General features: G+C 42.2%; 2 protein-coding genes and 1 long non-coding RNA gene across 4 annotated transcripts in view; 2 read left to right on the top strand and 1 right to left on the bottom strand.

Annotated features, from left to right (window-relative positions):
- The window catches only part of bard1 (BRCA1 associated RING domain 1), a 22,761-nt gene extending 11,795 nt beyond the window's left edge, over positions 1 to 10,966 (top strand). Inside the window, exons 7-11 of the mRNA XM_086221177.1 lie at positions 2,963 to 3,089; positions 3,200 to 3,332; positions 5,175 to 5,267; positions 9,201 to 9,298; positions 10,525 to 10,966. Of these exons, the coding sequence (XP_086077303.1) occupies positions 2,963 to 3,089; positions 3,200 to 3,332; positions 5,175 to 5,267; positions 9,201 to 9,298; positions 10,525 to 10,869 (796 nt within the window). The 3' untranslated portion in view covers positions 10,870 to 10,966. The remainder of the gene's footprint in view (positions 1 to 2,962; positions 3,090 to 3,199; positions 3,333 to 5,174; positions 5,268 to 9,200; positions 9,299 to 10,524) is intronic.
- A 1,722-nt stretch (positions 10,967 to 12,688) lies between these two features.
- vwc2l (von Willebrand factor C domain containing 2 like) overlaps positions 12,689 to 25,000 on the bottom strand; it is a 27,921-nt gene continuing 15,609 nt past the window's right edge. The window contains exons 3-4 of the mRNA XM_086219931.1: positions 24,687 to 24,816; positions 12,689 to 18,615 (exon numbers count right to left, since the gene is read on the bottom strand). Coding sequence (XP_086076057.1) covers positions 18,467 to 18,615; positions 24,687 to 24,816 — 279 coding nt within the window. The 3' untranslated portion in view covers positions 12,689 to 18,466. The remainder of the gene's footprint in view (positions 18,616 to 24,686; positions 24,817 to 25,000) is intronic.
- The window catches only part of LOC147251921 (uncharacterized), a 14,772-nt gene continuing 11,970 nt past the window's right edge, over positions 22,199 to 25,000 (top strand). The window contains exons 1-4 of one of the 2 annotated variants that reach the window (XR_015118714.1): positions 22,199 to 22,337; positions 22,411 to 22,504; positions 22,724 to 22,785; positions 23,327 to 23,382. This is a non-coding gene — a long non-coding RNA (uncharacterized LOC147251921). Of the gene's footprint in view, positions 22,338 to 22,410; positions 22,505 to 22,720; positions 22,786 to 23,326; positions 23,383 to 25,000 lie in introns of both variants that reach the window. The other variant, XR_015118713.1, reaches the window with a different exon arrangement.

Raw genomic sequence — 25,000 nt, 5'->3', positions numbered from 1 at the left:
ATAAGCATAAATCGGTCGTAGCGGTATAATAATATAGGCCCTCTCTTAAGAAGTTTGTTGATAGTTTTTATGGTTCCTACTTAGTTTTCATTTGCTGGCAAACTTTCTGTAACACACTCACTTAAAATCGATAGAGAACAAATATCACTGTTAGTGGTGGTAGCAGTAACCCCAGGTTCAGAGCAGCTGCCGTCCCACACTCCTCCTCACATCAGTAGAACTGTGGTGTGCAAATGGGTGAACCGTGCTGGCGAGTCTATGTCCTGCAACGCTGGAGGTTTCCTGCTGCAGCCCTGATGTGATACATCTGTAGTGGCTGCAAAAATGACCTTCAGTCTGATCACAACTTGATTATATGCTTCTTGACTAGCGTAAAAACATTTTTTTTTTAACCCTTTCATTTTTTCTTGCGTGAAATTGATAAGAATGGCATAAAAAATTAACATTCCATCTGATATCACAAATCATTTTGCAGCTGCAGAATGAGTCAACATAATCTCAAGTAGATATGAATATATTTTTGAATCATGCAGCCCTACTTCATAATCTGTCTAAACCAAGTATTACTTTAAAAAGCAGTATTATTTCCACTTTTCCAGGGAGATGAAACAATACCAAACCCTTGAGTAGAATTAGGAGCGTACCCCAGCTGACGTAACGCAGGGCCATCAGGAGCAATTAGGGGCTCAGTATCTTGCTCAAGGACACTTGGACACTGGGGAAGCGAGGATCGAACTAGCGACCCCTCGGCTGCTAGATGGCCACTCACCTCCAAGCCATGCCATCCCGCTACGATTGGAGATTTGTGAAGGCTGTGATAGGTTTCATCAAAGCAGGGAGTTTCTTCTTGGTCACTTGCATCTCTGAGGCTGTGAACGTTCAAACTAGTGTTGCGTCATCTGATTTTCTCATCAATCAAGCTAATCCGTCAGCTAATGTTACACAACCCTTTTGATTCACTATCCTCTCCTTCATGCTTTGGGTCCGGTGTGATAGAATACTGTCAGGACTCCACCAGCCCCCAACTCACCCTCGTATCAAAGACTTTGCTCCAACAAGTGAATGACACACATGGATGCACAGTTTCACATAACAAGCAGGGTGTGACATTGCCAATTTGTTTTTCTCAGAGCTCTGGACTTGCAAATATTGATTTCTTTTTTCCCCCCTCCCTCTGAGTCTCACCAATACAGCAATACAAATAACACAATCCACATTTGAACGGATTGTAATGAAATTACATGAATGACTGATTGCGGAGAAATGTGCGTTGGCTTTGCCTCGTAGCAGCATCAGTGCCGCAGGTGCATCTGTGAAAGCTGTGTGGCACAGGCAGCCAGGAGAGACAGCAGGAGGTCGCTTCCAGAGGGGACCTCCGTTCACCCGCCGAACTTTGGGCTCAACCTTTTGTCTGTTCAAGAGTCAAAAACGTCTCACAACAGACGGTCTTTATAGACCCAGCAATGATTCACCTGGGTGGTGGAATGGTCTTGCAAATCTCGTCTTAAAAGGTACTTTTACTAGCGAAATCCTTCACTTTTTTACTTTAGTTGTTTTTCTGCTCTAAAGTAGCAGTAGATTTTACTTTTGTTATCAGGCCTGTAAAGATAGATTAGGAAGTAACGAGGTTGACGTAGGGAAGGAACTTGATGTGCCAAAATATGTTCTTCAAGACAAAGTCTGGGTTTAAGTCCCAAAGATGGAAGATGTTAGTGTCAGTGCTGTGAACACCCAGCAACCACGGTGTGTTGATTTCACCAGAGTTGCATGATTTAAAAGCGAGTAAGTTTGACTGCTACTTCCTCCCAGAGCCTGGATCTTTACCAAAAAACATGAGGAGCCCACAGCTGTGAAGCGCACGCTATTCAGAGGGTGATCAGCGTCTCTCTGTGACAGCGGGTTTGACAGCACTTTAGCCAAATGCTGAAAAAAGGGGAAAAAAGATCTATTCATTAACTGTCTAGCAAAGACAGCAGCACTTAGAGGTCAGCAAGTTTTTAATGGGCGGGCAGAGGAGTCACTTGTCCAGGACGTAGTCACACGTGCTGGAAATCAACTCAAGTTAACAGAGGATCAAAAACTACAGACGACAACTCCCCTGTTTAATAATACCGCACATGCTTTTGATTCATTATCACAAAGCACCACCTAAAGACTAGTAATGTTGTTCACAGGATATTATTGCGATTTAAATATTTTTAATCGATTCATTTAATGCAAAAAAAAAAAAAAAATCCAAGCAAACAGCAGCGAACTACACTCAGTAATCCTCCAGCCCACATCCAGAGAGGCCATGAAGTCGCAGTGGGAGAGTGAACAACACAACTGCAGCTTCAAGCATTAAATGGGAGCATCAGAATGCTCCTCCACGCCCCACTTCCTCTGCACAATCACAGTGTCACCAAAACCACTGCAGATTTCAGTACTGCGAGTTTAAGTACTGTTTACACAGTCTCACTTTTAGTGTCTCATTTAGCTGCAAATGGTAAGAAGATGTTAACTCAATAGAAACGGGCCTCTTTATGTCTGTTGACGAAGACGTCAGAAGAAACTGGCAATATATCAACTAATTATTTTACCGCAAAAGCAAGAAGTGTGTGTGTGTGTGTGTGTGTGTGTGTGTGTGTGTGTGTGTCAGTGACATGATTAACTCAACAACTCTTCATCTGACTGATATCAAACTTGGTGCGTGCATTGGTGGTGCCTCGAGGAAGCGCCTAGACGGCTGAGGATTGTGACTGACAGTCAGAGTTCTGTCTGGCTTTGATACTGTCAGCCAGTCCGTATGTATGTGGTGATCAAAGCAGTCAGAAACTGTCACTCAACCCATGGCTCCACCCCTCAAACTCTGGGCCCTGCACTAGTTTGTTATGCCTGACTGTCCCTGCCATGATCTGCATATTGTATGCACTGTCACAAGAAGACACTGAGGAACATGATGTTTTGAATCTCTTCTTCACAGTAATCTTTATGGAAAGCGGCCTGCAGATTATGCTGTGAGTGTGGAGATGCTGGAGATTTTCCAGGAAGCCTCTGAAGGAACCCAAAATGCTAATGCATCTCCGAACCCTTCAGCCAGTCTCTCTGTGGTACGCCTACATCAGAATATGAATAACCTCTCCCTTCCTTTCTTCTTCTTTACCCCTTTTGCAATCGAAGCCAAGGAAGTGCTCAACTGTATTTTCATATCCTGTCTTAGGTGAGTGACTGTGTAATGACAGAGGAAAATATCGTCTTCCTACCCTGCCAGCTGTCACACACGGAGCAGCAGCAACTGACCAAACTGGGACAGCTACTGGAAGGGAGGAGAGCCGACACCTTCACTGGCTCAGGTAGTATTTGTGTGGTATTGCGGCAGCCTCCTCAGAGGGATTTAAATATCATTAATGTGTCAGGGGAAGCCCCCTTTGAAGCATCGTCACATGTGATTGGGCTTTAAAGCCCCTTCCATTCACAAATGCTGTCGCCTTATTGTTCTTTCAACTTCAGTGTGCAGAGTCTGGTACTAGAGTCTGATACTAGAGGGCTGCTCTCCCATTCATTTGCTGATGAGAGAAGGGGATTGTGGGTCTGTTAGGACCACAGCAAGGAATGAGAAGGGCTACTCCCTGTTGTGATGTCTTCATAAAACATTCTAATCAGCTTAATTGGCCACTGTGATGACGTGTCAAGCTGGGGACGAATAATGATCCCGATGGTGTGGAGTAACTCGGATTTAGCAAGCGCTTACCAACCTGGAGTCTTCAAGTCGAGCTCAGGCTGGCCTTGAGCTTGGCCTCAAAACAATTATTTGTTTTGCGCCTCAAGAACAGGAATCACCGAGAACGACAGAAGCTGATTTGAAATTCTTGACTACTTTAATAGTTTTCCCTCAGCCATGGAGGTTATGAATTCAAATCATGAAATTTGTTCTCATGATGCAGGGATTCTGCAACAATCAAAAACCTGTAAGACATCTCACCTAAGATCCATGGGAAAAGACCTCTAAAAGATAAAAAGCAGCGATTATGTAGAATTCACTGCATCGTCGACAACATACAGCAAAGTGCAGCAGAATCGAGCAATCACCAGCATCATGGCGTCAGAAAGCATACCAATGTATGCAGTGGGTGACATATAGAAGCCCTACTGTTACTGCAGTGCGTTTGAGTACATGTACATGACTGCTGCCACATCACCCTTTATTTTTGATTTTTTCTAATTGCCCTGGGCTGAAGTTCCCTTGTACATGATTTTGTAGCTGTCTGATTTTACAGTACGCGCCGGTTGGAGGGTGACTTTATCTCTGCATGCTGCTTCCGCATTGACTGTAAATCTACATTTCCACCCCTGATGAATCTGCAGCCCTGCAGACACATCAGGCTTATTATTACTCCTCGCAGTATTTTAATACATATTACATGTCTGGAGGGGGCCTTTAATGTTATTTGCCAGCCACACATGGGCCCTCAGCAACGTAGCAAATTAACAGCAGCTACTAACCAATTGCTTGTTGTACACTGAGGTTCTTGCTGGTCGGCTCGTTCACTGCCAGACATTCTAATGTGTAATCATTTTGAAGCCCTGCAGAATTTCAGCATATATTGTCAATAATTGCGGTGCCCGTTGCAATTCCTCCTGACTGATGGAGGCCGCCTCGCCCAGAGTGTTTGGGATCACGAAAAATGAGCAGGAGGTGATTTAGCCTCATTACATAATGAAGGAGTAACAACATGTGCTCCCTTCACCATCCCAACTGCTGCACTGTTGCATGGTAACAGCTGGGAGCTGAAGTTAACCGTTCCTCATCAAACGTTGGTGAGGAGGTCCTCTCAAGGTGATGAGAAAGCACTCATCAAAGTGATCATCACTTGCAATTCTGAGGAGTGAAAGCTGACATGAACCTACTGTCTGGTGCACGCGCCTGCTTCTCTACTCGTTGACGGAGCTGTTAGCAGCATTGTCAACGTTATTAATAGTTATTATCTTCGCAGTGTTTTCCGTGGTGTCTGTTTTTTTGTTTCTTTTTAACAGCAGGATTACTCAAAACCATGTGGGTATCCTCCTCTCAACATAGTTAGCATTTTAGGGTACAAACTTGCCCAACCAAAGTGTTTTCTGTGTGTGTGTGTGTGTGTGAGTGTGTGAGACTGACTTTTTAATTGTGTTATTTTTGTGTTGCCCCTGTCTTCCAGTAAGTCATGTGGTGGTGCCAGAAGGAGCCATGCCAACCAGCTCCTCCACCCTCCTGGGCCTCCTCGCTGGCTGCTGGGTGGTCCGATACAGCTGTAAGTACAGGACCGGTCACGGCTGGGAATGAGTTCCTCTCACTGTTTTTTGGCGTCGTGTACATTTTGATGTTGTAATGTTGCTACATTATCACGAAGTAATGAAATTCATGTAGTTTATAAATCAGTTTTTTTTAATCAGCCAGATGATTTTGATTACAGATGAAACTACATTATTCAAAGGCACCAAACAGAGATTCAGCTGTAATTTACTGGTAGATTCGGATATTTATTGTCTTACGTTTTCCAAATATCGAACCGTGATGACTTCAGTTTGAATTACTTTTGTAAATCTCTTGGGTGGACAAGCAGGATAGAATTGATACCTTTCCAACTGGAATGTTTTAGACAGGCAGTGCGCTTTTTTAGGGAGGGTCATCAATATTAGTCATATTTACTGTTCTCTCTTCAGTCTAATAAGATGTCCCCCTCATTCCCACTTTACTTCCCGGTTCCCACAAATATGAAGTTTTGATTCGTTTGGTGGTGCAGTGCTTTGTTCTGTTGCATCACTAAGGAAGGTAAGAGCGTGCCAGCAGCCTGGGAACTTTCCTTGTGAAGTTTTGAAAGTTCTCCATGGCCTGTGTGTACAAAACACATTTTTTTTATGCATCATTTTAAACCTAAAGGTCAACTTGAATGTGACATAATAACATCATTTTTTGAGCCCAGTATTGGGATTAATTCCAATTTCACCAAGAAGGATTTCTGTCCTACCTGGACTCCATGTGGGTGTATTATGTGTCTGGACAAACGACTGAATGGCGAAGTCATTCACCCACAGGATGGTTAGTCCGGTCCGTCATAATATTTCCATAGAAGATGTTCTGGTGTAGTAGAAGGAAGGAATAAAGAAATTAAGAAGATAACAATTTGACTCTCGGATGAATCAATAATGCTGCTGGATGTGGGTTTTGTGCTCTTATGTTTCTCAAACAACCATTTTACCTGAAATGTTTTTCTCAGAAGGCTGGCTGATGTGCAGTTCATTCTAAATTGAAGTCTGACTGAGACTCTGTGGTGGATAATTTCTCCTCAGTGCTAAGAAATGCAGAATTGATCCTGTGCTTCCTTCTGGCTTCAGTCTTTCAGGGGAAATCAGGCTGCTCCAAATAAAGAGACCACTAGGAATCACAAAATACTGTCCTTTAAAAAAAAAGACAACAAAAAAAAAACCGTCTGCAACACATTGTCCTGGGAAAAATTAAAAAGAACATTTTGCAACAAGCAATTTTCTGTGCTTACTGCTGTGTGCCCAAACACCTGTTTGACTGACAGCCAAATAGTGCCAGTGTGTGACTGCGGGAGGGAACGAGGGAATCAATGTGCCTCAAGGCGTCAACATCACGAGCGATGAAAAGATTGCTAAATCTCTTTTCCCTGTTTGATTTATGCCAAGATGAATACTTTTTATTCAGCTAGTTTTTTAGATTCAGCCATTCTCAGCCACTCTCCCCGGCATCCTTGAACCAGATCAACACAGAGAAATTCAGAGGAAGTTTGCTAAAAATAGCAAGACTGTTTTCTGCCACCTTTCCGTGCCCTTGACAAGTTTATCCGTCAGTAGCATCTCCTGACTGCGTATGTGTAGAAAGGAAGCAATTTCAAGTTTGAATGTGTACATTAAGGTGTGTGTTCCGTCAGTGGGTGAGATTTTTTTTGGGGGGGTTGCTCTGCCCCTCCCCTCCTTTCAGCTCCACACAGACACACACACACACACACACACACACACACACACACACACACGCAGCACTTGCTACAGTTCGTCTCCCTCCCTGACAGTCAGCGTGGCATCTTATCTATCTCTGTATGCCGTCGATGTGGGCCAGGCCCAGCTCCCTGGCTCTCCTCTTTATTAATCTTTCATTTCATGGCAACCCAGTCTCCACAGAAAAGCTGCTTCAGTTTTATTGTTGGAAATCCATCATCTGTCATAAACTGAGATCAATTAATACACTCAATTCCAGCTAAAAAGCTTAATTAAGGTGTCACTGTAGATTAACAGAAGCAACTCTCTCTATAACCAAAGCTGTTTAACAGATTTACTGCACCGACTGAAGATTTCTTTGTATTATGGGTCAAAGTCGCCATGTGTAAATGAGATGGCTTTCGAGGTGATGGTGGGCATTTTCTTTCACACTAGACCAGACAAGCTGTTCCTCCTTCCCTTGAGTTCTCATGTTAAGCCGTGCTAACCCATCATGTCTGCAGCTCCAGACTTAATGCTCATAAAGTCTGACATTGATCTTCTCATGTCACGCCGAATGAGTAAACACAAATACTGGTTACTACTCTTCTTCTTCCCTCTCAACAGTTTATGATAGTAAATGTCACTGCTCCGTTAGCCTTGGGAAGGTGCGTGCGTGAGTGTCGGCGCAGAAAAAACATCTAGAAAATGCCATCAAATTCTTAAACCCCCACTCACTCTCCCCCCTTATTTAAAATCTTCTTCATGAACATACAAATATTTTTTTCATTTCACACGTATGCCTGCCGGACACATGATGTCTCCTGCTTCTCTATGAAATCAATTTTCGCTCTTACTGTACCTGAGGATTCAAAGTTCCACTTTGGACTTGTGTGTGCTGAAAATGGGCTGAAATCAGCATCAAAGTATTTGCAATGTCACAAATTCTGCTCCGATGACCGCCACTAAAAATCTGAGTTTGGCTGAGCACAGAGAAACTTTGCACCAGCGCAGTCGCACACAAACTCTGCTTGGGGAGGCTCCAAAGTTCATCTCTAGAAACGTGGAGAATGATAGCTTGTTTTGACCAAAGGAGGACTTCAAAATTTCAGCTTGGTCTCATTGTTAATTCAGAAAGTAGTAAATGAGTCACTGATGGAGGGAGGACTGTGTTTGACATGTGGTCTGTATTCCATCTTTTTGAACAGAATTAACACGAGTGCTCTCTTTGACCCACGTCTGCTCAACCAAACAAACCAAACCAAAATAAAACTGTAATAAAGTTGAATGAGGTATCCACACCCCCTGCCCTGGGCGTGCGTCTGTGTGTGTGTGTGTGTGTGTGTGTGTGTGTGTGTGGGGGGGGGGATTTGCTGTCAAGGCACATGCTCCGCCAGGTCTATCCTCATCTGTTCATATCACCGTATCTCACAGCTGAGAGCAACCATGTGGAGTAGTGAACGTGAACTGAAGCGAATCACAAGCTGTGTGGGTGTGGCCAAATGTGAATACCTGGCACGTGAAGTGTTTGCTTCTCTCAGGCTTATTTCAAATATTGATTATCTTTTATGAATTATGTATATTTATATGGCGGCCGGTGCTCGTGGACGGGTCCCTTTGTCTTCCAAATGTAGTTTCAGTATGTTTAGATGTGCAACAAATAGAGTTTGACGATTTTTTTTAACGACCCCTCCCACCCCCACCCCCATCATGACACTCCGAAATAGAGCGCTTACGGAGAACAGCAGCACAGTCATCTGTGGCGTCTTAACAAGCGTTTGTCATTGGTGACAGTAAGGGGCCATTAAAATATGTGGTATATTTCCCCTCTTGTCTGCTTGTACTTCTACAAAAAAAAAAAAGTTTTGTGTCTTAGGAGATGCCTTTTCTTTTTGTTTTAGAATAAAGCACCCCCCCCCCCAAAAAAAAAACACAAAAAAAAAACTACTAGGATGCTTGCTGTCACACACTTCCAAATGTGACTGTAAAACCTCCAGAGATGGAGAGACGGCGATGATGCTCCAGCTAAAGCTCCATGTACTTAAAACAAGGGTTGCATCATTAAGTCCATCATGCTGTGGGCATATTTCTCTGTCAACCACTGCCGTTTGCCAAAACTTGAAACCCTCCAACTTGAGAACAGACAGGAGCTTTGTCATCCTCTGTTTGCCATTGCCTTGTCACACTCTTTCAAGTCAACATAATTAGCAGTAGCTTTCACTGTTTTTCTTTCTCTGTGGTGCCAGGGGTGGAGGCTTGTCTGCAGGCAGGGAAACGGATGCCCGAAAATGAGCATGAAGCAGGAGAAGGCCCCCAGCGCAGTCGCATCAACAGATGTAGCTTGGTAAGTGAGAAGCAGACACACACACACACACACACACACACACACACACTGTTCTAGTAATAATGATGAGTATTGATCGTTTGGAAGTCAAAACAAACGTTATCCAGGATGTGGAACATTATCATTGATCAGCGAGACAAACTCGGGCCTGGTTTCCACATCTTGACATCTGGTGTTGATGATTTTGCCCCTGCAAGCCTGCTGATCAGCCCGGAGTGAAAGGATGAATGTGTCTGTTCTTTGATGCCTAAAGATGTGGAATATTGACACTGAACCTTTCAGAAACAGCTGCAGACAAAAACAGAATCCTGTTATTTAGCTGACTTGTAGAATGTTAAAAATAATAAAAAACAAAAATAAACAAAATCAGGAGCCTTACAGATCCATCAGAGATCACTGGACCTCACAGTGGATGGACGATCAGTGTATGAAACACTTCCAGACTTTAGACATGAGTGTCTGAGAATGAGGCATCCCGCTCTGTACAATATGAGCTTTTATCTCAATTTAATTTAAAAAACGTTTTACTGAGAGATGATCATTCCCTTTCCCCTCGCGCGCACCAGACCGATTTCTGTTTCGCCAATTTGAAAGATAACGAGAGAAGCAACATCGTCGTTTTCAACGCCTGTTGTTGCGATGCTTCTTTGCAGAAGACTGTAAAACTTGAGCGTAAGATGAACGCACTGATGAAAAATTTATAAAAGCAAAGTGCTGGAAGGAAGAACTGCGGCTTGAGCAGGATTTATTAGAGACATCAAGCCGAATCTGCACAGGAAGAGTTTCTACATATAACTCAAGTCCTGCAAGTCCAAGCAAGCCTTGGGTCAGCTTTGCCATCTGGCTCCTGGTGAGTGAAGTATGTACTTGCTGCTCACGGTTCTTCTTTACTTTAGTACTATTAGTGAACCTGATTAGATCTACCTCAATATCAAGTAGGAAATCTCTAACAAATGCAGCGTCACAATGTTTCATATCAGCCCTTTTATTACTGACTAATACTTTGTTGTTGGGCAGACTTTGTTTCCCAGGCTGAGGAGTTTCTCATAGTTGGTTTCCTGTGTCTTCTGCGAATGAGATGTCACTCAGAGAAATGCAATATCACAGAAATCAAATAATTTTTGACTTTGAATCACCAAAACTTTTTAAATGGAATTATTACTTTGGACCAAAGTCACAGAAAATATATATATATATATTTTTTGGTAATCGTTCGTCTCTTGTAGCTCCCACCGCTCTTCGATGGCTGTTTCTTCTTCCTCTTGGGCACCTTCAAGGCGCCCACCAAGGACGAGCTCACCAGGCTGCTGCGGGAGGGAGGGGGTCAGCTCCTGAGCCGACAGCCCAAACCTGACAGTGATGTGACTCAGACCCTCAGTGCCGCTGCCTACCACGCCCTTCCAGGATCTGACCAGGCTCTCTGCACCCAGTACATCATCTTTGACCCACGGGGCCCTCACAAGCCAGCAGTGGTCAGGCGTGGAAAGGTGTGGTCAGCTCCTTCCTCCTGGATCATCGACTGCATCGCAGCCTTCCGCCTCCTCCCGGTACCAGCCCCCCAACCGGTCTAATCAGTATTTTCATGGTGGTTTTAGTTTTTGAACATCTGGTAATTAGGATGATGTGGAGCTGATTAACGAATCACAAAACCTATAATAAAGTGATAATGTGGCTCAGACTTTTTGTCTTTCCTTCATTTTCAGTGTTAAAGTAGTAGTATATAGTATTTTAGAAGGCAAGATGTGTTTTTTGCCTTTCAAGCACTCACATGTGTCTTGAGCTCATGAAGATGTTCTTCCCCCCTGCATCACTTCTTCGTGACGCTAAAATGCTGAAAGAGCCAGTTGCATATATTTAGCTTGAACCAATTAGCAACCCTCTCAAGCAACTCCTACCAACAGCAAAAGTGTTCAAAAAAGTGCATCGTCCAGTGTAGTCCATGTCGTCTTTATCGATCCGCACACTCAGTAATCCACAAACACTTGTTTTGCTGTTAGCCATCGATCACTGTTAGCTTCAAGCTGAATGTATGTGGCTGTCTCTTCCTGCATTTTGGAGCCACAAAGTGATGCAGGGGTAAAAATGTCTGTGACTGCAGGGCGCCTGCTCATGTTAAAGTATCACTTTAAATTATATTACATCTAAAATAAAGAGAGTTTATTATTACATGTGATAACCTTTGGCAGCGGTTCCATCAAAATAAGCTTTTCTTTCAAATTATAGATCTGCAGCGTGTGATAAAAGGTCTCAAAACAAAACCTTCATGTAATATTGTGCAAAATGGAGGCGCTTGAAACTTGACATCTATAATAACCTGGAACCGCTGTGGAGGTTCCTTCGTGTCACTGCTCTCTCCATTTCCTGTCAGCTCTGAGTCGGGGAGCCCACAAGTCTCTCCACACCCACCTCGTCTACCTTTTCCATTCTCACACAGCCTTTACGGATAAGAAGGCAAGCACTTTGTAATCCATCAAACACCTTTGGGATCGTCTTCCAGGTATATGCGCAACGAGGCATCATCATCAGACGCCCCGAATCGCCCCAGCAGGGCCCCTCCAGAGCTGTTTTACTCCCAGCTGCTGCATGTGGCTCAGGCTTCCCTTTACTCAGGATCCGACTTTTTGGCCACTCGTGTCCATGATCTCATTTTTTTTGTTATCACCCAAAACCATCAGACAGGAAAAGGAAGACGCGACTCCTCCTTACAGCGATCCAACTTGAACGTCCACATCATTCCTGATTCTGCTGCTGTTTTATGCAATTTTATCTGTTGCACAAATTTGTAGTTGAATGGTTTGTTTACTTTGTGGCTGCAGACTGTGTGTCACACAATCAATGTGTTGCCTGCTGCAAAGTCTAATGAACTGTTGCCTTCTCGAATATGCGCTGGTTTACCAGGAAAAGATAATGATCTAATTATCTAATTGAAAAAGCCCGTTTGAAACAAATGCAGAGAGTGGGTTCTTGAAAAGATCGATCAATGGAGATTCAGTAAAAAGTGTAGAAAAGGAAAAACGATGCAATTAAATGCGCTGCTACCGGCTGGGAGGGGGCGAAAAAAAATTCTTTGTGTCCGCAATCTTTGTGTGTACATTCAATTTCAGCTGTGCTGAACCTGCAGGCATGTGTGTTTTAAGATGTCTTCCGCTAGCTATTTCCCAAGATGCAATTTTCAGTAGAATTAGGCAGGGATGCACGTAATTGCTATTGATTGCCATGTGCTGCAAAAATTGCTTCCCTTTTCTTGTCCGCAGTGAGAGGTGGGAGAAGGCAATTAGCAGTGTGGTCCAGATAGAAGCACAGACTGTCTTGTAATGAAACAGAATGGAGGAGTGAAGCCATGAATAATGCCCTTGCACTCACTGAGCATCACAAAACCATTAAGCACTGATATCTTTTTATTTTCTCCTCTCAAACAACCTTGATCCTGGAAAATGCTATAATATTCCATAGTGGTCTGAGAGCTCTCGGAAAACTCCAGCCGTCATATGTGTTCAGTTACAATGTGGCTGAGCAAAGTTTGTCCTTCCGTACTGACTCCCGCTAAACGTCAAGAAATGCTGTATTTTTACTTCAAGAGTTGCATAGTTTTTCATAGTCTTACAGGAACACACACTTATTGGTAAATGTTTATTTGAGAGCGCTGGGAGAGAACATAAATACCAGTCTCTCTTTAGCGTGTATGGGTATGAGGGAGCTGGGACACAGAGACCGGCTAACTGCTTGTTAGCTTGGCACAATGACTGGTAGTGGATGAGAAGTGTTAGCATAGGTCTCCCCAATCTTTGCCTGCATTAATATATCGAGGGTTGTGCATATTTTTAGAACTGTACACATGGTGGGATCTATCTTCCTGATAAAACCGCTGGGAGCCTGGGACTTAACCAAACGTTTGCTAACTCTGGAAGAATTTCTGCTACTTCAAATCATTGTTGCCTCTGTCAGAGAGTAAATGTGTGATTACTGCTCAACAAACAAACATCTGATTTGATGGCCTTTTCACTGAGGTATGCTATCACTTCCCTTCAACTACCATTCTTTGTGCTAAGCTAACTAGCAGTTAGCAGTCAGCAAGTCTCTTTGGGTCTCGGCTCTCTATCCGTCTTCGTTCCAGGCTCTGTCGAGAATGGCAAATAAGGGTGTGTTTCCACTGGCTCACTTTGGCTTGAGTCGGTTTGGCCCCGTTTCCACTTGCCCCAACATGGTACTAACCGTTCCCATTCTGGTCCCTGCTCCGCTGGGTTTCCAAGCGAGCTGAGCTGGGACTAAAATGTGACGTAAACACATAGCGGGGGGCTGATTGGGTAACTTACCCGCTTATTTCGTCTACTTCGTACCATCGGCCTCAGCGGAATACTGGTCGATGGCTTGGTAGTCTTTAGTACTTTTCTTGGGTGTTCTGTTTCGCTGCTTGAAGCCTTGCCCTTCTGTTGTTCCTTACTTTTAGTTTAAGCAAAAACCTCTGACCAAGCAACAGCCATAACTCTGCCTTTGTGTCGTCCATTGTTGTTGTTATGTCACACCCAAATTACACCGGGGAGTCCACCCATGCTGACGTGGTACCCGGTGCTAGTGGAAACGCAACTGTACCGAGCCGTCCTCAGCCGACCCGAGCCGAAGTGAGCCAGTGGAAACAGGCCCTTAGCGTATTTCCCTTTCCAAATGTCAGCGGTCCCTAAATGTTACCACCACACTGACTAAAATGATAAAGAAATTCAGGCTCACATTTGCTGAATAACATTTCATTTCAGGTCTTTTTAACAAAATAGTTGTGAATCTTAATGAATAATACACATTTTCTTGAGTCGTTTTGTTTTGTTTTTTACTCCACCTCAGATTTCAGAATACACATTATACGTTTGAAGGTATTTACATATAAACAGCACTGGGAGCACTAGGGGTCGTTCGAAAACATGTAACTTACCTGCTTGAGCATTTATTCATATACAATCAAATATGCTCCAGTTTGAAACTTAAATTTCGAATATTCTCTATTCCAACTGAACAGACCCTTAGTGCTCCAAATAACCAATACAGTTGATTGTATAATAACAGTGTTTTTCTCTTCATATTCCAGATACTCTGTGTTGGTTTCAGGCACACTTTATATAACAGTTTTGTTGATGAAAATAATAAGGGAGAATAAAACAATCTTTAATCATCGTCAGCTACAGTGAGTCTGTGTCTCATGGAAAGAGCGTGGAAAACCTTTTAACAAACTTCTGCAGCCTGAATGGTGTGATGGGGTCTTTTGAATTGACATTCACAGACATGTAGAAAAAAACAAACAAAAAAAACCCCCAAACTCAGTCTCTTGGTATGTGCTGCCGGTCTGTCCTTGATTACTGTGCAACTTCACAAGGAGAAAAATAATTTCATCTGGATTGGTGTCGAGTGGATGTGCGCCGCATGAGCAACTTGTGTATGTAGAGCAGCCGTTTTTTCTTTAAAGTGACACGCACTGTTGATTCCCGCATTTTATAAATCCTCCAGGATCCAAACTGTAAAAATATACCCATCTAGATAATATACCTTTCCCTTTTAGTTGTCAGTGGTAAAAATAAATAGAATTTTCATGTCATCTGTTTAGAAATCAACCAGTTTACAGCGAAGCAGAGCAATGTTGCCCCGCTACTCGTCTTTCTTTTTTCTTTTTTTTTTGTGGAAGGACCTTGATCTTGATGATTGCACTTCCTGTTGACACTTCTTCCTTCTCACTCAGTTGATGAAAGCAGTCAGTGAATTTAAGTAGATCAGCCGTGGCAGGCCTGGGTTGACAAATGCACCCCAGAAGCAAGTCAGGAAACCGTATCAGAGCAATCCTACATTATCACAAGTTGCCGTGTCACTGAGATCAAGTTTGCCTCGGATAGCATGAATAGCTCCTCTACCACTTCCTCCTCCCATCAAAAACCAGTATTTTTAGAGCCGTCTGTGTTTTTATCTGAGAGTCTCTCTACTTGTTTTAGCTAGAAAATTGAGGAGTAAAACAAAAGCTAGTTTTGGTTAACGTAAAGGTTGCATTGCACAAAGAGGATCAAACAAAGTTGCACTTAAAATATTCAGACAGCATGAAGCCCAAGACTTGGTGAATCTTCTGTAGCATTAGCGATAAGGCATCAATGGTAGTGGCGATGCCTCTGAACCCTGCCAACCCTTCCTGCCCAGTCACGTCATGAGGACCATAGAGTGCTGCAGGGATGACGCACATTTGTAGGCCAACCTGGACGTTAGCTTTGTTGTTGGTTCCCTTAATCGATAGAAAATTCGATTTTGGGTGATTGAAGAAAATAAGCTTGATTGCGAACAACATCGCTGATTCCAAAGTCCAAAGCTAACATTACGCTCTGCACAAACCGTACCACGGATGCAGGAATTTGTCACAACTAGCTTTGCGCTAATTAAGTTTTCCGCATGATGACATTTGGCACCTCGTTGCGCCGCTTATTAGCATCCGCTGCTTTTAAGACAAAAAAACGCTTCCAGTGTGGAGGTGACTGATGTTTTTATTCTGTAGAATGAAACATTCAACTATATTAAGCTAGTGTTAACCACAGAACTTAATTCAGGCATTTAACTGAACACCTTTTCAAAACAAATTAATGAAGTAGATGTTCAACAAAGCTAACTTACTCATTCCTGCACCACTCTATATACTGTAATTCTATATAGGCTGGAAAATAATGTAGATGAAGGACATTTTATCTATCCTAAAATGTCTGCAGCTCTCAGGCTGTTCGACAAACAACAGATGTCAGTTTTGTTTTTTGAGTTAGCAGCCCTATAGATGAGGTCCATCTTTTCGCACTGAAAAACTGGAAGTTGTTGTTGTGAAATGACGAAAGTCATTTTTGCGCCAAAGATTGAACTTCAACCACATTTTCTTTCCAATTCCGTTATTTCTTCATCACCTTGAGACTTTGAAGACTTCTTCCAAAAATGAGTTTCAGCGTTTTGTGAGGTAACACGCCTCTTTAGTCACTGGTCTTTTTCCTTTGTTCATTTCTGTCTCATTACAGAGTGCTGGGAGCCGCTATTAAGCAGCCCATCCATCACCGCCCAAGAATAGAGTCTAAAAGGTTAACAGAAACGGATTTTCTGGAAATGGGGAAAAAAAAAAAAAAATTTGGGTGATGAATGGCACGATCTTACTGAAATTCACCTTTGAATTAATGACTAGTATTTATCACTTCAAAAACATTTTAATGTGGGCCCTGGTTGGGTGCTTTTTCTGGACCACTTGAGGACCACTACAGTCGGGGAAAATATCAAGACAATACATTACATACTTGTCTCTATAAGACCACATTGGAGCAATTTAGACAAATCGTAGTGGGGAGGAGGAGCTGTAAGACACCATCTACAGCAATGGGATAATACAACATTTTTAAGCCTTACAGGTTGTAGCGCCTTGCTGGGTACAGATCAGCATACTGTGCCTGAGATTGTGGATGAATGGAGTGCTTGTGTACACTCATGAGGACAATATGCATGTGAATGCTGCTTAAAAGCATTTGCAGAGTTCCTCTTTAGTCTGCTGGTTCTTGTTGAGTGTGCCCAGCATGCAAGCTGTGGTAGCGCCATGCGCCCAGCTGGATGATTTATCACAGAATACTGCTTGATTAAGGGAAATTAAAGCAGGCTGCTCTTGGCTTGCTAATTACTTTGATAGCAAGTTCAAGCAGTTAGTTAGCGGATATGGACCTCTGCAAGCAAACAATAATGACAATTGAGCTGGATGGAATTGCTGTTGTTGTTGCTTTGATGCGGAATTTTACACTTTTTTATGGTATACTTTAAAAACTACAGATGCTGATCACACCTCTCTGCAGCTCAGCTAATTCTACAGTCCGACTTTAAAGCCACTTAAAAATGCCTTTCCTTTCAAGTCCTTTCAGGAAGGTGTCTAAAGCTCTCAAAGATGCCAGCCACGTATATTTAGCCCGAAGCTAACAGAAGCTGACCGCTAAAAACAGCTACAGCAACAAAAAAACAGCAAAAATTGATCATAAAGTGTCCATTTACAAACTCAAATGCATCAACTGCTGCAATTTATATCTTCTTTATCCATTTGTAGTAATTTATCGACACTTTGTTGAATGTACAGTTCAGGGCTTGTTCACAGTAGCGCCATATTGTTCGTATTGTTTTTCGCTCAAATGAAAGTATTTGTGGATTACTGAACATACGTCTTTATAAAGAAGATGTGGATTAAAGCCGACAATGCAGTTGATAGTTTGTAAATGGACGCTTTTGACGGTTTTACTGTTGTGTTGTTGCTGTAGCAGTAATTAGTCATCGGTTGCTATTAACTGCTAGCTAACTATAAATGGCCAGGTCTTCTTCTTCTTCTTTATTCTTAAGTCACAAATAAATAATGCAGGAAGCAAGAAACACCTTTGTTAGCTCAAGAAACCTATTTGTGAGTACTTGAAAGGCAAAAAAACAAAACAAAACAAAAACGCCTTTGAATGTAAAGTATCGCATTAACCAGTTTTTTCCTCCGACTCAAAACTGTGACAGTCAATCAAATCTGCACTTGACTGGTTTGCAGTTTATAAAATCGAGTCACATCCTCTAGAGGTGAGTTACTGCCATAGCGATAAAAAGTCTTATGAAGACTTGAACATTAATGTGTGATGTGCATCTTGTAAACAAGCTCTTAAAGAGTGAAGTAGTGAAACTCAAGCACACATTTGCTGTCGATCCTTATGAGACGAAAGGAGAGAGAAAAAAAAAAAGCACCGTCGAGTGTGCTTACAGTTTGTTTTCCTGCTGTTTAAATTGTACAACACCGACATGATAGTAACAGACACGTACAACAAGCAGATGGCATTTATACAGAAACCAACATGAGTAATTCACATTGCCAATGGTTAGGAAAGACTTCAAAAAGCGTAGAAACTTTTTGTGTGACAGCAGCAAGTTAAGCGAGTCTGAAAATATAGGACAATTAAAACTGGAGTGTGGAAAGAGCCTTGAGACAAGTTCTGTCTTCTTCTCAGTGGCTAAATTTGTATTTGTGTGAAGCTTGGTAGAGCATCTCAGTAATACTTTAGCTTTTTTCAGGTTCCTTAGGAATTGTGCTCCTGCTCCTGTCAATCATACAAAATGGTGCAGTAGGCAGGGCCTTGCCTGAGCTTTTCTACCATCCCCGGTGGAGTTTCTTTATGACGACTGGCCGTTGAGGCATTCGCGTCGCAAACACTGCGCCGGCTTCCACCAGTCTCCGTTGTGGCAGCGGCAGATGGTGCAGTCGTCCACCTTTACTTCAATCCCAGCTGGGATGATCGTTGTTCCAGCAAAGCAATTTGGACCTGCCGCATGGGAAGAGGGAGAAAGACGGGGAAGAAGAAATGAAAAATGAGAACGACAAGAAGAGGATGCAGCTCTCCTGAGAGCTTCTTCTTTCGTAGGGGTGGTAGAGTGATGCAGAGAGCTGCAGGGAGTTAGGGGAGTCAGAGCAGACGTACAGATCTTTTCACGGGCATGCACCGATGGGCTTGTTTTTGCAACACTAAAGCGCTTTTGTTAGTCTCCCCTTCTCCCTCGACATTGAGCGCTTTGCATCCTAATGCGCTGCAAGCATAGAAGCCTGCCAGGCGCTGGTTTGGCAGTACAGAGGCTGAAGTACAGAGAGACAGAGGAGGAGAGAAAGCTGCTTTGAGAGGCAGTAGGGAGGATGGAGTTAATCACATCAGTCTGTATGTAAAGGCCTCAGAACTCCTTAGCAATTCCTAACATAGTTTCTCTCCTTGCATGCACGCGTGCACACACACACACACACACACACACACACACACACACACACACACACACACACACACACACACACACACACACACACACGGACTTACCCAAACAATAAAGATTAATTTTGACATCTGATTTATCCTTAAAAAAAACTGTAGGATTTACTTGTGTTGATCTTTTTGTTGATAAAAAAAATCCCTTAATTCCAGAATGTGTTTCACAGTGTAGCAGTCGAGCAGAGATTAGCTAAACCATTTTGTGCTCTAGGAAGCTAAAAACACAGTTACTTTTGCAGTGCGCTCATTATTGGCAAATCTAAAATAAAATGATCATATCTAATTAGTTTCTCTCTGCCTTGTGGTGATTTGAGGCGGTCTATCTCTTTCTATACCTCTCCAGACAGAAGGTTCAAACTAGTTTTAATCATTTAAATGAAGCAGTCAGCGGCTCAATGGGTGTGACGGTGACTTTGGATTGCTCTCAGCTCCGTAAAACCTGCCAGATTCCCGACTCCGCTACGAGCAGTCATAAAAAAGTCATATGTCCCATAACTCTTGAAGACACAGTAGCTTTCACTGTTAATATTCAGGCTCATCGTTGTGTCACAGTGAAGTTGATTTAGCACGAGGCTAACTTCATGCTAGCAGTGTCAAACAGGAGGGTTTGATGACCTGAGGATTTCTTCACTGAAAGTATTTTGACCAGAAGACCAGAAGAGTTTCGTTTGGTTGTTCATGGATTATCCTCAGTAACCGCTGTGTTGTGAGTGAAACCCCATAGAAAGGCAAATATGATTGGAACGCTGAAAAGTGGGCGGATCCAGAGCATGACCTGACGTAGCACGAGGCTCCAAAGGTTAGAAGTGGCATCAGAGTGAGAGAGAGGAAGCCCATCAGTTTTCTCATCATGAGTAAACGTGGGCCTGGTAGTTTGGAAGAAGGAAACCGAGTTCGTGGTGGTGAACAGCTGAAGGCACATAGGTGTACTATATTTGACAGCAGGCAAAAAAAAAGGCAGCCCTCCCCCAAGAAATAGAAACCTTTTTGATTCTGTTTAAGAATACAAAGAGATCGATTTCTTTGATATGCATTGTTGAACAGGTGAACTAGGATATGTCTAGGATATATAATAAAAGGGACTTTCAGGTGTTCACAATAACGATGCATTAGCCCTCACTCATAAAATGTTCTAACGCTGTCAGTTCAGCCTTACAGACCACAAGCAAAGCCTGATGGCTGTTTTTAACTCCTTTATCCTCACATTGTACTTCTTGTGACTTTAGTCTGTGCAAGTCTGGCTGGTTGACAGTAACAAGTGTGTGAGAACAAATTTGTGCATAAGAACCTTTCATGAATGAGGACTGATAACCAAAACTATAAAAACAGACTTCAGCGACTGATGGATCTTGTCTATTTCTGGTGAAGTGATGATCTCAGCATGTGTGCACTGTTATTTGGAACTTGTGCAGTCGACCTCATGTGGAACGACCAGGTGATCTGAAGGTCCGGTCAAAAAAGTGCGAAAAAACGTTTCATTAATTTGATTTTCATGGTTATGTTTAAGCGACTGGGAGCTCAGGTGAGGTAACAGTTTTTTAATTGGTTGATTTTTTTTTTTTTAAAGCAGTATTTAAAATTTCGCTGCCTTAATTTACCTTAACTGCATGTTTTAACAGCCTAAAGATTGGCAAATATGGCTGCCTTTCCAGTGTCATAAGCTTTTGCTCCAGTCATCAGTCAAGGGTTTGTACTCTTTTGGTTTAATTTCCTGCAGTGTTAATTAGTGAAAAGAAGGTGCAAGCAGCAATAAATAAACATGGCACCGACAAAGAGAGCAGTTGGTGTCCTCGTCCTTTGCCTCAGCATAGATGAGTCCCAGTATCTATTTGGACTTGATAAAAGCCCTTTGATCTGAGCTTAGAGGGGACATTGAGAACGCTTGCCAAGTCTTAACTCACATTGATCTGCCTCTGGACAGATGGGACAGGTTACAGGACAAAGTCAGTCCAGGTTGATGAGAGAATAGGGTGACCGCTGCTGCTGCCAGGAGTGATTGTATGTAGCAGGATGGATTTGAAACTACCTGTCACAGCTCAAAGGACACAAGGTCACACAGGCCGGTGATCAACTAATGGCCAAAAGCAAAAAAAAAAAAAAAGTTTGCCCTTTTTTAAAACTGTCAACACATCATATTTTCTTTTCTGATACAACATAAGGAGCAAATGCATATTAGGACTAATTGCACTCTGTTTGGCTCACATAAAAATATGCAACACATGCTGCCATAAAAATTCTCCTGCCTTCAAAATTTTTTTGCAAAAACTGTAGCTCGTCGGTACCATGTGTCAATCTGATGATGTTGGCTTACTGATGCCAGCACTTTGGTCTACGGTCCAGCACGGCTCTTCAATCTTAGCCACAAAAAAAAAAAAAAAAAATCCAAAAGACAGTGTTTAGACAGATGGCCTGGGTAAATATTCATTCATCAACTCACATGCCAGAAAGGTTAAGGTTACTTTATTATCTCCAAAGGGGGGGGATGCACCAAACACATCATTTTAAACACGTTAAATACATAATAAATAGGTCAACATTTGCAAACAAGCAGCTGGTATAACCTGAAGTTATCTTTGAGGCTCCCTGCTGTTTAAATCTGTCCTGTGGGAGTTACCCATCAATAAATGTAACTGACAGTGGGACAAATTGAAGTTTAATGGGATTGTGCTCCTCAGGGACCCTGTATCTCCTTCAAGAGTTCATTAGCACAATACCAGAAGGGCTTTATCCAGGCAATATTTGCTGTGATAGATATTGAAATTAAGTTTTATTAAGACAGTTTTTAACCTTGAAATGTCCAAATCAAAAATTAATGAGAGCTAATTCATATAAAACGCTACTCATTAAAATTTTAGCCCTTAGCTATTTAGCCACTGCTTTACAATTTTTATTGGTTACAAAAAAATTCAAACACACAGGCTTTTTAAAGAAACTTTTTTTTTTAACAGAATTAATAAATGATGCCATTTCTCATCTGCTACAACTTTACTTTGCATTTGTAATAAGCAGATGCTAACATGCTACATGATAAACATCAGAAGGGTTAGCATGTTCACATTAGTATTTAGCTTGTGCAATGCTACTCATGAAAGAATGAGTTAACTGCTTCCTGTCAAGCTAGCAGCAAGATACAAACCAGTTTTTGATTTAGTCAGGTGGTTTTTAACTCAGTAACAATATTTGTGATGTATTTAGTGTAGGAATGGATTAAGAAGATGTGGATTATAATGGTAGATGCTTTTGAAATTTTGTAAATGGACATTTTGTAAAGTTTTGCTGATGTTCATCTTTTGTCTCCATTAGCTTCCAGTACCGAGCAGCCTATGTGGCTAGTTTTTCCTGGATTTTAATTCATCGACAAGTACAGCAATGAGGGGAGAATTTAAGACATCTAAAGGTGAGTAGCTGATTAACAAGTTGGTGGAGTATCATTTTAAACTGCGACGTTAGCTCAGTTATGTCGAATGAATATGATTCAGCTGTCGTTAGAAAACTGCTGTTGTTGCCTAGGTTAGATGGCTCTCTTTCTAGCTTTGTAGGAGAAAAAGACCTGCTCTCTTTAATTTGTGCTCTCCATTTGACCATTAAACTGTGTACATGTTTGTCTGGACAGCAGGAGAAAGAGCGAGGAGGCATCTCAGAGGGGTCGCAGCACTAACAGTCATGGAAAGGCTTAAGGTAATTTGAGATTTTGACTGGCAGAGGAAATATCAACAGTGCAGTGAATTTTACATTGACCCAACAGTCAATTTCTACTTTAAATTTGCACATATTTTTTTGGCTGTGCAACAATACTGTACTTGGCCCTTTTCAGTGACCTATTTATAAGCCTTCTACTCATTCCACTGCCCAGGCACAAGAGGATTCCCTGTGTATTTTTGACAAACTATGATAATAGAATATTTAAAGGTTAGAGGGAACTATTGCATAAACTCTGAGTCATTGGGAGTTTTTGGTTCCTTAGCTGCTAAATAGAACTACAGGAACACATTTTGGTTCCTCACTTAAGCTAGATCAGTTATTGATTTATGTTTGTGAAAATGGATTGGAAGAGGATCTTTCAATAAATCATTCAGTAAAAACGCTCTAACCCCTGAACGCTGTGTCGCCCTCACTGTTGAAGTGACGGCCACGCCCCTGTCATGTGACAACTGACTAACAATAAATGAAAAATGCTGTGAACAGGCGACAGAAATTGACAATTTTTTTTTTTTTACAGAATGATACATAACCAGAGATATAAAGACAATACATCCACAATGAAAGCACAGAGAGGTACACTTTTTACACACACAGATAGGTTTTATTTAGTTTTCAAACGGTATTTTGATGTCAAGAAGGCTCTGAACATCTCTTCATATCCACACTCAAGCATCACTGTTAAACCAGTTATGGCCATGTAGTCTCTTGTCCTTTTCCCAAAAATGAGAGCTAAACAGCCTCTCTAGATTGTCCACACCCCCTTCGCCACCCACTCCCATAGAGACTTATTTTGCTGCCAGAGCTTGACCTGGCACCCTTGGGGAGCCTAGAAATGACAGGCCTACCCTGAAATGCCAAGGGTGTCACTGTGTCCTGTCAGCCTGGATTAGCTTTCTCCCAGCAGCCTCTGCAAGCTTGTTAGTGTGGGTTTTAGTGTGTGCGTATGTGTGTGTGTGTGTGTGTGTGTGTGTGTGTGTGTGTAATAAGACAAAGGGGAAAAAAAAGGAAGCAAGGGGCAGAAAGAGAAATTGAGTGTGTGAAAGAAAATGTGGTAAAATGTCCATTTAGCATCAAACCAATTTCCTCCTTTCACATTTATACATCAACCAACGCTTGATTTACTTCCTCTTTTAAATATACTGTTTTCCTTTTTTTTCTTTTTTTTTTTTTGAAGTGCCACATGAATTAATGAGAAGGCTGAATGCAATAACAAGGCATATAATCATGAATTTCCATTCCAATTGTTTATCCGGTTCTCGTTAGAGTTGGTAAACTTTCTCTTCCAGCTCTGTCAGCTTTCCAATTACCCAGAGCTTAGATGTGAGCCACGTTAAATGAGAAAATATAATCAGTTTTGACTGTACTCTTGATATTATCCTACAGGCACTCATTGCTGTTGATCATCCCACTCCAGAACAGGCAATTCGTAGCTGTACTTTAGTCATAAAACTCCGTCTGTCCCTCAGGATTGGTGCTGGTGAGGGGACATCCCCCACCTCGCCTTGTAAATAGCCAATGAACCAATGAAATCCTATAATTGTAATTTAGGGATTGGTTGTGTGTGACAAGAGCGTCAAGGCACAGGGAGACAGAAGACTCTCTGAGGACCCATTAGTCCCTCCTACCATGCCTTTCATCAATGGGCTAATGTTTACTCTGCTTAGTGTGTCATTTATAATTAAAGCTAGTACTGCTCATTAGCATCCAAACAGGTCCAAGGTAATAATTTTAATCCATAAAACATCAATTACATACTCTAAATGTGTGGCAATCAAATGTCGATATAACACATACGATTCCTGTTGTCGGTTTAATAAAAGTTTTTATGCGTTCTGGCAGTGCATGCGTGTGCGTGTGTAGAATTAGGCTGATTTTACCGTTTTTACAGATGGGACAGCATTGCTCTGGCTCGTACACGGGGTTGACACACTCCGGGACAGCGCAGTCAGACACCACACAGTGCACCTCGTTATTTGGTTCGCAACGGCACCATTCACAGGGCGACGGCTGTGGGAAGAAGGGAAAAAGAAACCGAAACTGGTTGAAATGACTCGGTAGATTTCACTTTTATGAGTTTGTACTCAAAGGATAATTCACCCAAATGCTCATGCCAATGGAAGGTCGGGTGAAGCTTTTTAGTCCACAAAAAACACTGCGGGGATTACGCAGGAGAACTGCAGTAATCTCCCAA

The sequence above is a fragment of the Aulostomus chinensis genome, chromosome 12 (assembly GCF_037954235.1).
Source record: "Aulostomus chinensis isolate RoL2024-O1b breed Wild chromosome 12, RoL_Achi_v1.0, whole genome shotgun sequence".
Lineage (NCBI taxonomy): Eukaryota > Metazoa > Chordata > Actinopteri > Syngnathiformes > Aulostomidae > Aulostomus > Aulostomus chinensis.
The sequence above is the reverse complement of the archived record's forward strand: the minus strand, read 5'-3'. Positions and strand labels throughout refer to the sequence as shown.